Raw genomic sequence first — 13,669 nt, 5'->3', positions numbered from 1 at the left:
AGAGTAAATAAAGGGAATATTTAAAAAAAATGATCAGTTCACTAAAAATTGCTCCAAAAGATCTGGAGAGTGACACTGAACATAGGTTTCAAATAAAAACTTTGTAACTAACCTGGATTTAAACTCAACAATTAAAGAGACTGAACACAAACATTTTGTCCTCCTAAAAGCCTTAGGCATACAGTAGAGTCTGTCTCGGAGCAAGATAGGTAGTGCAGTATTTTTTTCTCTTTACAACACTCAGGCCTCACTGAAAGAGCAGTTTTGAAGGACTGCAGTTGTAACTGGCATGTTTTTTCTTGTCCAATGCAAATATCTTTCTCTCAGCTACCAAGTGTGAAAATACAAAAGCACTGCACCAGTAAGTAAATAAAAAATAGGCCACACTTAGCCGAGCAGAGTGCCCTGATTCATGCTGGATCAACATGTTAGCAAGTTGAGGTTGTCACTACATAGCAAGTGTGATGAAGTCTGCCTGTTCCAACTAAAATCAAAGCACTCTCTTGACACACACACACACAAGTGCTGAAATCAACGCTTTCTACAGAGTGGATCTAAATGTAGACTGACATCTCTGGGGGAGGGGGGGCGATAACTGCCAAACTGATTATTTGTAATCAAATGCTTTAATTAAGTCTTATTTTAACTGTTCAGAAAGGCAGGAGAGGGACCAGTTCCTAAGTAAACAGGGAGAGTGAATTATCTATATAACAGTTGACTTTGTGAGGTGTACTTAGTGTTTCTTTAAAGTAGGCCACTAGTGAGATCCCACTGAGCAATTCACTTTGCTGAACTAGCAGACTGGGCCATTGGATGGGAGAACAAAGATATTACTGTGTAGCAGATAAATCAATATCAGTATAACTGGATCACGTTGCATCCTCAGGTATAAACTGAAAAGCAATAACACACTTGTAATGTCTGACACACGTTTAAAAAACAAATATAAACGCACACACACATTGGGTTGGCTTTTATTGGAAAGCCTAAATGCAATCTATAGTCATCAATTTGTGGAAAATTCAGGACACATATAAAGTTCAGAAGGCAAATTAAAAGACCGATACAAATCAGACAAAATTTACATCTCAAAATATCATGAAAGCATTTTGACTGGCTTTGCCTAAAATACGTTGAATCTCATTTTCTTTGCTGTAAGCTACTTCTTTTAATTATACAGTTTTTCTTTAAAAAATGGTCTTTTGTTTACATATTCCCCAAGGTCACTATTTCCTGCAGGAGCAAATCCAGATCACAAGTCTTTTTAGCAAGAAATAGGCTCATTATACTTACTAACAAGGCCTCTAATTGGCTTGATTTGACTTTATCTAGAATGATCACCAACAGATACTATAAATTTGTTATTTATTGGTGCCCAAACAAAGGAGAAGAAACTAGTACACGTCAAATAGACGATATATTTCAATTCTGACATGTTATACAAGCTTTTCATACTGAAACAGAACAGAAACATTTGATATAATTAAGAATATGAGCCTATTTCAACAGAGAGCACTTGCAGCATGCTAGATAGAGTGCTGTGACAGAGCCACCCAACAGAACTGCAAACACTTTACATTTTAGATTAAAACTGTAAAATGCTAAACCAGACCACTCCTTTGGGGGCCGACGTATCATAGTTTCTAAATTTAGGGTCCTCAGAACTTCAAGGGTAAAAAATATTAACTAATCTGTGCTTTCAGTCTAATAAAAGAGCAGAATTCATTAAAAGAGTAATTAGTTCTGCAGCTAGTTTGAATCTCTCCCAGCCAATCTGTTTATCAAACAATCCTGCTGTGCAATTTAGAGTATGTAATACGATAGAATCTCAGTATACAAAGCAATTAGAAAACTATTTTTCTTACATCCACATGAACCGTTCATATTTAAGATATATTCACTTGCTATGTTTTGACATTATCATACATAGATAGAAATACCATGTATAGTTCAATGAAAATAAAAAAGCCCAATTTTGTCTTGTCTTAAAAATACTTTTTTTGTGGCTGAATTTGGTGCTCAAAGAGCTGAGAATGGCTTGAGCCAAGAAATGGCACACAGATCAGAGGTGCTGTGCAAGCCGCCTACCTGGAACCGTGTGCACACCTCAGTGCTGTCCTGCAACCAATTCAATGGACCTTTATTGGGAGCACAGCATGCCATATTGTGTGGTGGTTTTCTGATATGACTAGGCACTAGGATATTCATCCCCATCTCAGCCCCAGTTCCTGTTCAGTTTTCAGAGTAACAGGGTTTGACTTGGAAGCCCAAGGCCAGGGCACTAACCCACTCAATGGCTTACCCTTCTAAACAGAAACTCTGTAGCATCTAATCATTGCTAGCTTTCCTCTATTTTAAAAGTATACATGTAAAACAGCTGTATTATACAGAAGACAAAGTTGACATAAACTGGATGAGACTACATCATATCATCTTCTACATACATTTGCCAAGCACCTGAGACACTATTCTTTCCATTGCGTAACGTAGCTTCTAAGCCCACATAAAAAAAGCAAACAACAAAAACCCCACTTGTTATGAAGAAATGTCCATTTATTACATTGGGGCCGGGAGAAGGCAAGAAAAAAACAACCTATTAAAGTCTTCCATCATAATAAACAAGCCTTATTTGGTTACTGTGCCTTCTAGCAGTGACTGATGAAGCTGCACTGGCTTGGGCGACAGGAAAGGGAGTTGTCTGATTAGCCAGCCACTTGGGAATGCTCCATCCTATCAGCAAAGTGATAGAAAGATGCACAGTTTTAAACCTAATACAAAAATATTAACACTTCTGGACATTAGTCATACATTGTTATATCTCTACAATATAATCCTTTATACTGTACAGCTATAACATAACAAAGGTGCAATTCTTTTTAAAAAAATCACACACAGCACATGTTTTTATCATTTTATTTTTAAGTATAAACTTTTTTAAACACTTTACATAAATTAACTCCTCTGAGACTAATATTTGATGTACAGTAAATTGTAATTCATATAAAAATCCATAAACAACTTGTCTCACATAATTTACAAAAAAAATCAGGGTTTCCTTTGCTTATCTGTGACAAGGATTCTATTTGCCATTTTGCCCCCCGAGGCAAACCATGTTAGCATTGTAAAATCCATTATTAAATTCACATGGTAGCATAAGTCATTGTGCCAATGTCCTTTTAGAAAGCAGCACAATTTAAAGCAGTTGGGTTATCTATAAACAATAATTTCTGCCCCACATTTTAAAATGAACAGAACTATATACCACATCCTATGCAGAGAGAGATAGAGAGAGAGAGAGAGAGAAAGAAAGAGATTACTTCTTGTAAGCAAAAGGTCAACAATTCGGTAATATTTGGAAACACTGTATGGATCTGTATTGTAGTTAAATACAGTGCTCAAAGGAACAGACAGCCTGTTGCAAAATCTTTAGGCCTTTTTTTAACACTTTCAGTCCAACTTGAGTGCAGCGATATGCATATGTAAACATATTCTTTAAAGCAGATCACCTTTAAGGTCATTCAGAAAAAAAAGTTTTGTTTTTAGCAGTATCATTCTTCTGGAAGGCTCTCTTTTCTTTGTGGAGTCTATTCAGATTGTGCTACAGCAAAATCTGAGCAAAGGTATAAGTTTAGGCTCAAGTAGTAATGCAGCAAAACAGTTTCGTCTCCCTTTCAGAAGACACTGATATGCAGTCAGTCTCTTTGGCAGCCTCAGCTAAGCCAGTGTGTTACCTCTTTCCTATCTCACTTTGTCTAAGGAACTGTATATTGTTAGCGCTGTCTGCTAATTCAGGGTATTGCTCCACAGAGAGTACATAGTACCCATCATATCCTTGTACCTTTCCAGCACTTAGCAGCTGCCTCTTTTCCCCTTCGGTCCATAACCTGGCACCTTCCTCTCCATCTCTTACTCTTTGTTGTTCCCTAGCCCAGGCATTGGACAGAGCTCTTTGCCTAGCCTGCTCCAATATTCGTGCCTTCTCCTCATCGAGCGTCATGCCATAGCGGACGTGAAGAGCTAACGCACCATACTGCATTTCGACATCAGCAAACCTACGAGTCCTGCCATTCACGACCGTGGTGGACTGGGAAACGGTTACGTTGATGCCATTTTCCAGGGCTTTGCGCCCACTTGTCAGCCTCAAGGTGCCGAGATCGCTCTCCGGGGAGGTGGTCTTGATGAAATAGTGAGTGTCCTTCCCCTCAATGGTGAAATGCAAGTTCTCCAGGTAGTAGGCATTGTTCAGAACAGCTGCCACTTTTATGCAGTCCTCATTTGCAATGTTGAGCACATTAGTCAGCACTTTCCCTTGACTGACAGCAAGCATAACCCCTTTCCCAATCAGAGACTTCACTGTCGCAAACCACAGCCATGACTTCTCTCCACTGGATTTGGGTCTACTAATTTGAACTTCTGCCATCTTTCCCAGGGACAGGAAAGCCTTCGCTTGCCTTGCCACTTGTTGTTGCACTCCAGAAATTGGCTGGAAATAAGAAGAGACAGAAGTTTTAAAAACCATCTGTAGCCCTTACATGCCAAACAATCAGGCTTTCTTGGCATACTGCCCATGGCTGACAATGGGATATGCCACAACTGACAGTGCCAAGGAGTTAACTGAATGTACATACTGGTTGTTCCGCTGAGTCACAAAGGCTAGTTTGTTTGATAATCAGTGTTTTTCTCATTTGGCTCCTTGAGAACATACACACACAAAATCCTTTAACTTCAAAGGCTACTCAATGAGTTATACAGCAAGGGCCCATGTGTTAGCACATGCTTAGCATTTAGACAGGCCTTTCATATTTTAACAAATTAATCCTGAGAACATCTCTGTAAGTAGTGTCCCCATTTTTCTCAATGAGGAATGGATGCAAAAATTTAGCTTATGGGCTCAGTGCCACAGAAGGGAATTGGGATTAACGTCTATGAACCTTGGCTCCTACTCGAACACCCCTTTCTGTGCAGATAAAAATCTTTATTTTTAGCATTAGGTGGGGGAATTGCTAGTTCCAGACAGTGGGTTCCTGACCCAACCATCTCTCTTTAGATGAAAGTGATGAGAGGAAAAAGCACAGTGCCTATAATGAGACACTGTCATCAATTTATATTTGCTAGTAGGCTTACACCTGTCATTGTAATGACGATGCCCTTCCCCTTTGTAAAATGCAAAGGGCAATAATTGCCTGCTAGGATTGTCATTTTAAACAAAGAGTTTTTAGGGACCTCTAGGAGCCCGCTCCCAAAACAAAACTAAGAACTGCCCTCTACTATAGCTGAGAGGGAACTCTCTGGCAGTGGCAGGTCTATAACTATGCTACTCCATGGCTAGGAGATGTCCCACAGCTTCCTGCAGCTTGTGGGGTGTGAGAGGGTAGGATCAGGAACTTCCCCAAAATTGGACATTAATAGGGAGGAAACAAGGAGAGAGAGAAGGGAAGCAGGCCCACCACCTACAAAAATGTGCCTGGTGGAGAGGTGCAGTGCTGGGTACTGCCAGCCCTTCTCCAAAGTACTGTAGCTGTTGGTGAAAGCCACAGCCAATTCATTTGTGTGGGTTCTGATCTCTCCTGCAGCAGTCAGGCATTCAAGTGACTCTGCTCTGAAGCACTCTAGAGGGGAGCTGTGAGCTATGTCCAACCCTTCTGCCATGGCACCTTTTCTGAGTGTGGGGACTCCTCCTCCTCCCACCTCCACAAATGGGGAGAGGGGATGCCAAGGTACAATGTATGATTACTGTCTTGCCAGCCCCTGCCTGCTCAACATGGGGTTCACATGTTAAAAAAAAATCCAAGCCTGCCTATGCTGGGCAATGACTGGTGAGGCTCCGGGGAAAACTGCTGACAAGTATGGCTTTCAGTTGGCAGTGCTCAATTCAAAATGACGCGAAGGCGACTCAGTTAGGAATCCTAGAATATTAGGGTTGGAAGGGACCTCAGGAGGTTATCTAGTCCAACCCCCTGCTCAAAGCAGGACCAATCCCCAACTAAATGAGTGCACGCTAAACCCTACCCCAGGGATCAGCAACCTTTGGCACACGGTCCGCAGGTTTGGCTGATCGCGGCTCCCACTGGCCGCGTTTCTCCGTTCCAGGGCAATGGGGGCTGCGGGAAGTGGTGCAGGCCGAGGGATGTGCTGGCCACCGCTTCCCGCAGCCCCCATTGGCCTGGAGAGGCAACCGTGGCCAGTGGGATCCACGATTTTGGCCGAACCTGTGGACGCAGCAGGTAAACAAACCGGCTCGGACCGCCAGGGTGCTTACGCTGGCGGGCCGTGTGCCAAAGGTTGCCGATCCCTGCCCTACCCAGTCAGACTACATGGTGACACAAATAGCAGCCAGGTGCTCTAGCACCTTCCGAGGGGCAAAGATTATTTTTAAACATGTTTCCCCAACCCTCAGCTCTCTCTAGTTGCCAGGGTGGATAACTCCATCCCCCACCCATACACGTTCCCAGGTCTTAACATCCTATCGGGGGTGGGAGAGGAACAAGTGAAGGAACATTCCCATCACTTGACTCTCAAAGGTGAAAATATAAATTGCTTCCCCACCTTGTTTCTAATCTGCACAGTGCAGAGCAGAGACAGAGCTCAGGCCTACAGCTCTACTGGGGGAGAAGGAAGGTGACACACTGGCAGCAATGGGGAGCACAGGCCATCTGTGGCTCTCATGTTAGTTAACCAGTAGCGGTGAGAGCTGCTTACCCAGAACCAACATGTATATATGCTGTATTCATGTCTGTTCATGCCTTCTGATTAGTTCTATCTTCTTACTGAATAATGAAAACCATGCTACTTCCTCTTCCAACGTGAGCACTTCGAACCTCTCTCCTTTGTCCGCTGCCCCCCTCCCTCCAGAATCAATTTCGGTTCATTATCTCGCTGTACTGAGCACCTTTGTTTGGAAGAAGTCCTATGAACATGTTGACTCCTTCCACCCTAAGTTTGTTCTCTCTTCCCTCAGCTCTGCTGGTCGTGCCATGTGCTGTATCTGCTCTCCACTCTCACGCCTCTAATCTTTTTTCTTTTTAATTTTTACTTATTGTGGAATTTTATCGAGTGTGTTATTAATGATGTTAGGGTGCCTAGAACCTTAGCTAGGTGTCCTTATTACTTGAAAACTAAATTAAATAGAAGAATCCCTGATAGCTTTTCCCCACCTATTCCTCTGCTCTCTCTGCCCAAGACTGTAATAACTTATTCAAAGATCAAATTGAGAGGTGCTGTCCATCCCATCATCTCCCCTGTCCCTTCTTTACCTTTGATTTTTGTCCTCTTTTAGCTCTGTGTTCTTCTCTGCCATCCCAAATGAATGTCCTACACAAACTCCTCTAACTTGTCAACTTGATACCATCTCCTCCTACATCCCAATCTCCCTTGCTCTCTTTCTCATTCCTTCTCTGTTTCACCTCTCCCCTCTGGCACCTTCCCTTTTGCACAGATCATCTCTATTCTGAAGAAATCCTCACTCAACACAACTGCTTCCTTCCATTTATCTCTGAGCTCCTTGAGTAGGCTGTCTATTCCCAGCATCTTCACTGCCTCTCACTCCTTTCCAGTCTCACTTCCACCTCTGTTCTCATTTCAAAGATTCTGAAGAACTGCCCCAGCCTAGATCCCCCATCACTCCCCACCTTGCTGTGTGTTCTCACCACCCTTTTCCCTTGCTGCTTCCTTTGTTTCTGAGTCTCCTTTAAAATACCAGATTTATTATTAACTTCCCATACAATGTAACTCATTGTGAGGTATATCCGTTTCCTACCCCCTTTCATAATCTGTTTGTCTAAATTAGATTAAAAAAAACCCATGATCCTAAAGAGTTTACAATCTTGTAAAGCACTGTGCAAAAGTATGGTACTATACACAAATTCATTAACAACAATGATCATGATAATAAATTACTGACCACTACTTAAAATTCTACATAATCATTCCTGTAAATGAGAGATGCTTTTTTTGGAATCATTATTCTGGGATTGTCCATTTTTTGATCTCTTCTTAGTCTGTCTCATTGCAAATTTTGGGATTTTATTGTATGTAGCTTTTTGTTCTCTGAATGACTAGATTTATAAATTCCATTTTACTAAATGGCAGATTTGGCTTTTCAATTTTACATTCTATTTCTTTTCTTTGTCATTTAAAACTGTTACAGGTTTTCTGGTCTGCAGTAGATACTTTTTTCCCCCATGGAATTTCATAAGCACCTGGAGTTTTGATTCTATGTAATGTAATGGGTTTTACCTGAGGTAATTTCATTTTCAATATTTTATCTTTACATATAAAACATGGTTAATATTAAAGAGAAGTAAAATTGTTCTGGTGCCCAGTATGCATAATTTATATCACCTATTCTTCTGTTTATTTCACAGTCTATTTTTTATTACCGTGTTCACTTTCTGCCTTCAGGCAGGGTGTTGGTATAAATCCAATCTCTAGAGTTTCCACTGGGAAACCTACAAGTCTAAAAAGGGTTTCAAAATACTATATTTATTTATTATTTCTCTCTACATTCTTATCTATTTTATTGAAAACAAACTGGATCTTGTTTAAAATCATACTTAATTTAGCAAAAGCACAAAAACCGGTGTAGAATTAGCACCTGTAATTTAGTAAATCCTTTGGAAAAATATTTAAGGCATAGAGATTTGCAATACATTGTTTAAATAAAAAACTGACAAGCAGCACCCTGAGGAACATATAGCTAAATTAGAATAGTTCCTTCTATTCAACCCTATCTCCATCTTTGGTGTTTTTTTGTTTTTTTCTTACTGGTATATCGTCCCATTGCTGACTCTTCACAAGTTCATACGAAGGCTCTGTCAAATCAAATTTGGGAACAGGGAAACCAGGTATGGCATTGTGCAGATGGAAGCCAAATGTCACCAGCCAGCTGTTAACATCTGGAAGAAAAATATACAAGAAAAAAAAAGAATTTTCTATATTTTGAAATGTAATTTTTACCTGTTTTAATCTAGAAGTAATTCTTGTCAAAGCCACAACAGTTACATTCCGTAACACTCCAGAATTATTTAACATTCTTCTTGTGGTACTGGTGTCTATAGTCTGTACAGCAACTCTACTGGAACTAGTATAACCCAGATGGCATATTTAGATAACTTCCAAATTAAAGTACTATTCTAATCTTAAAGGTGGCTGTTTTTAAAGCATTATAGTCTCTCGTGTGTATCTCAGTGATCTCCAGAATAAATATAGAAGCACAAGGAAAAGATGTTCTTCTAATTGCTGTCTTGCAAACTCCACTGGCATTTCACAGTCAAGCTGAGTTCTTTCCATCTCCGTAAACAATCACCAGTAATAAAAGTGCTGCAGGTCACATTCTGTTCTCAGTTGTGCCCGGGCAATCCTATTGTCTCCTCTTGCACTCCTATTTGGGTGCTCAATTGCCTTCCATGTAAGGAACTTAGTAGGCAATTTTGTTGCTGTAAAAGAGAGATCAGAATCCTACTCACCTTCTCTTAGATTTAGTTGGGCGAATGAGAATAAAAAGTAAAATTGCTCCCATCCATCAGTAATACTGTTGAAATCTACTCTCTGCAACACTTCCTATTTCAGAGCAGCAATTAGCAACTGCAACAGGAAAAACATTTTGCTTGCAGGATCTTTCTAGTGGTGCTAGTCTTAATTGTCTATTTGTTGCTCTTGAAGTCTGGCTTCTACTTTGATAGCAGCACTGTAAAATGGAACCTTCTTAACTCAGCAGCTCCCCCTATATATATTCAGAGTCCTAGCTGTTAAAGTCACTAAAATTAGTTTCTAGTTAAAAAAATATTACATTGGACACACTAACAATGGATTGTGGTTGTTTTTCAATAGAAAGCTAGGAGCCAGGTTAGGATGGAGAAACGTTGATTAGGCAGAGTAGGGGCAGCTTGCTCTGCTCATGCCTGAGCTGTATCTGTACTGTGGATTTCTGTCTGGCCACCAACTTTTCACACATACTACATTAAAAGAAGATGGCAGAGCTGTGGGTATTAAAATCCAGCAGTTTCCAATGAAAACACCCCAAAAGTGGGGGAAGGAATAGAATCTTTCAGAATGTCAGAAAAGGCCTTGAAAATCTTTACTTTAAAATCATTATTAAAATCATTTCCGCTCTACTCTGCTCTGGTTAGGCCTCAGCTGGAGTATTGTGTCCAGTTCTGGGCGCCTCATTTCAAGAAAGATGTGGAGAAATTGGAAAGGGTCCAGAGAAGAGCAACAAGAATGATTAAAGGTCTTGAGAACATGACCTATGAAGGAAGGCTGAAAGAACTGGGTTTGTTTAGTTTGGAAAAGAGAAGACTGAGAGGGGACATGATAGCAGTTTTCAGGTATCTAAAAGGGTGTCATAAGGAGGAGGGAGAGAACTTGTTCACCTTAGCCTCTAAGGATAGAACCAGAAACAATGGGTTTAAACTGCAGCAAGGGAGGTCTAGGTTGGACATTAGGAAAAAGTTCCTAACTGTCAGGGTGGTTAAACACTGGAACAAATTGCCTAGGGAGGTTGTGGAATCTCCGTCTCTGGAGATATTTAAGAATAGGTTAGATAAATGTCTATTAGGGATGGTCTAGGCAGTATTTGGTCCTGCCATGCGGGCAGGGGACTGGACTCGATGACCTCTCGAGGTCCCTTCCAGTCCTATAATCTATGAATCTATGAAAGTGTTCCCAGGTACATAATAATCCCCAGCAAGCTATGGATGCAAAGCTGCCATCTGGCATTAAGTCACCTAAACTAATCATAGAAGCTCCAGCTTTATATGTACGGTTGGGTTCATTTTACTCTATACAGTAGAACCTCAGAGTTACAGGAATGGAGGTTGTTCGTAACTCTGGAATGTTCGTAACTCTGAACAAAACGTTATGGTTGTTCTTTCAAAAGTTTACAACTCAACATTGACTTAATACAGCTTTGAAACTAATACAGCAGAAGAAAAATGCTGCTTTACTTTTTTTTTTAGTAGTTTATGTTTAACACAATATTGTTCTGTGTTTGCCTTTTTTTTTTTTTGGTCTCTGCTGCTGCCTGATTGCATACTTCCGGTTTCAAATGAGGTGTGTAGTTGACTGGTCAGTTTGTAATTTTGGTGTTTGGAACTTTGAGGTTCTACTGTAGATCAAAGATGTTAGTTGAAATTTAGTTTTCATTTTTCTAGTAATACTTTTGTGGCAACTGCATTTCTCTAAATGTCACAATGAAAATTAGTGCTATGGCATTCACTACAGTACATATTGCTAGGAGATGATAGATTCAAGGGACTGTGGGCAGCCCTACCTCTGACAGCCTGTCAACACCTATTAACTAACCAGTGGGCAACTGTTTGTCAAAATGATGGAAAACCACTTGTTTCCCTATTTCCTTTTCGGAGGAACACTCACACCTCCTTACTCAGTGCAGATGAGCCTCATTTAGTCTGACCCAACCTAAATAAAAAAAGGCACAGATAATCTTACTTAGTTCTAATATTGAAACACATGACATAAACTCTGTATTTTTCAGGAACTTCTGTTAATGCACAGTGATATGTCATTTTTCTTTACATAAGTGGAAACAAACTGAAACATGCATCATCTAACCTATTTGTGTAGCAAATGTTCTGAACAATTAAATTAGTTTTTTTAACATTTTCCCAAATTCAGTTCAGCTGACAGCATACTTAGTTTGTAACCCACATGCTCAGATTTCAGGGTGATGAGTACATTATAACAGGTTAGATTTTTGAGTAGGTGGGAAATATTGCTACAATTTAAACAATTTACCTGTGATATAATCCTTCACATCATGTATTTTACTGGCTGGATTGTTATTTCTAAACATGTAGAGGTTAAAAGGAGCTGGATCCTTCCCAATTCTTTTCCAGATTTCAATGTCAGGTGTAGTCCAGCGGCCTGCCAATATGTCATAATCTCTTTCTCCAAAATGGACTAGTTTGGTCAATGGGTCATACAAGCCTCCGTGGAATCCTATTACCAACTGAAAGTCAAGGTTGGAGTCAAAATAGATCTCGCCATAAGCAGTATACTGAATTTGTTTAAGCATCAGACCATTGCTACTAAAAACAGCCAGTGGTGTCCCAGTGTTGTCTGAGGCAATATAAAACTCATCCCCACTGCTAATCTCCATGGCAAAAAGGTGCCCTTGCAGGTCATAGTAAAGAGAAGTGATCTCAGAGCTTGAATGGTTATATACATGAGTTATCCTGGTTGGATAAGTAAGGTCTGCATAAAAAAACTGGAGGTGCTGTCCGAGGCTAGTTTTACTGGAAACCCGTCGTCCTAGTCCATCGTAACGGTATATCACTGTCCACCCACTGCCTTTGCTGTAAACTCTAGTGAGAAGGCCCTTTGAGCTGTATTCAAAGATCTCAGTACCTCTCTGACGCAGGAATCCATCTTCATCTAATCGGTACTGAACATCGCCTAGTCGAGTGATTCTGTCTCTCAGGTCATACCGAAGTGGAGTCAAACGGGCACTGTTACTAGGGTTGAGCAAATGGAGGTTGCCATTTAAATCATAGTTGTATCGCCACATGATTTTTTCATTTAGATAAACTGTCTGGAGCTGACCATCAACATCATATTCATAAGCATATTTGGTGGTGTTGGCAAATGGCCCAATTTTAATTTCTCTTTTAGTCACTCGCCCCATGTTATCGTATTGAATTGTAATCCAGTACATTAGCGACCTAAAGATTTCATACTGAATTTCTTTGATGCGGCCATGAGCATCAAAGTGTTTTGTGTAAGTCATTACAGCTGTGGAAATTATCTGGTTAATATCATAATATATAACTCCAAATTTTCCAAACTGCTCAACTTTACCAGAGATATCGTCAAATTGGTAGAGATCAATAGGCAATGGGGTTTCATTGATGACACCTTGCATACTAGTCACTCTGAAGCTATTGTCATAGCTGTAGTCAAATCGAGCATTTACCATTCCGTCTTCACTAAAGCGGAAAATCTGCCTGTCAATCAATGGGCCGATTTGCCTGTATCTAATGGTGCAGATAAAACCATCACTCTGGAGGTTTACCGTTTTCAGAACACCTGCTGTCTCATCATAAGTAAAACTGACTCTTGTACTATCATACAAAATTTCTGAGAGCTTCGTCTGCCTTCTGTATTTGAACAAGACTCTTCGGCTTGTACCCAAGAAAGCTGTTTGAAGAAGCTGTCCCTCTTCATTGTAGTCCATGATAACGGAGGCGTTGCTTTCAGGGGGGTTGTATATGTTCCGGTAATAGCCAATGGAACGAATGGTTTGCATGGTATGACGAGCAACGCTGGGCATGGTGATGGCAGAAAGCCGATCCAACAGATCATATTCAAAGATGTACTGCCGTTGGCTATGAAGCAGGAGGACCATTGACTGAAAAGCAAGAACAGATTTTAACCATGTGACAAATCATGAATTAACACACAATTTCTTGACAACAAAAATGTGACATTCAACTTGAGAAAATTATAATCTTTTTAAATTAAGTTAGCCTTGACCTTACATGTTAAACATTTCCCTGTCTAATTTACTTGGATGCTTAATTGTAAGGGGTTCTGTAATTATTGGCTCCAGATTCATAATGTGCTACTTGTTATGACTGTGTCATTCTTTTATCAAGTACTCGCAGCCAAACAGCAGATTGTCAATGGATTTGGATAAGGCATGTTTAATACG

At 40.3% G+C, this 13,669-nt stretch overlaps 1 protein-coding gene across 11 annotated transcripts in view; it reads right to left on the bottom strand.

Moving 5' to 3' along the window:
* Positions 1-958: 958 nt before the first annotated feature.
* Positions 959-13,669, bottom strand: part of TENM3 (teneurin transmembrane protein 3) — a 1,277,620-nt gene continuing 1,264,909 nt past the window's right edge. For all 11 annotated transcript variants that reach the window (XM_034771464.1, XM_034771465.1, XM_034771467.1 and 8 more), the window contains 3 exons: positions 11,755-13,366; positions 8,764-8,894; positions 959-4,483 (listed from right to left, as the gene is read on the bottom strand). In XM_034771464.1, the coding sequence (XP_034627355.1) occupies positions 3,728-4,483; positions 8,764-8,894; positions 11,755-13,366 (2,499 nt within the window). In that variant the 3' untranslated portion in view covers positions 959-3,727. The remainder of the gene's footprint in view (positions 4,484-8,763; positions 8,895-11,754; positions 13,367-13,669) is intronic.

The sequence above is a fragment of the Trachemys scripta genome, chromosome 5, assembly GCF_013100865.1.
Source record: "Trachemys scripta elegans isolate TJP31775 chromosome 5, CAS_Tse_1.0, whole genome shotgun sequence".
NCBI classification, from domain to species: domain Eukaryota; kingdom Metazoa; phylum Chordata; order Testudines; family Emydidae; genus Trachemys; species Trachemys scripta.
This window is presented reverse-complemented; position numbering and strand designations above follow the sequence as displayed.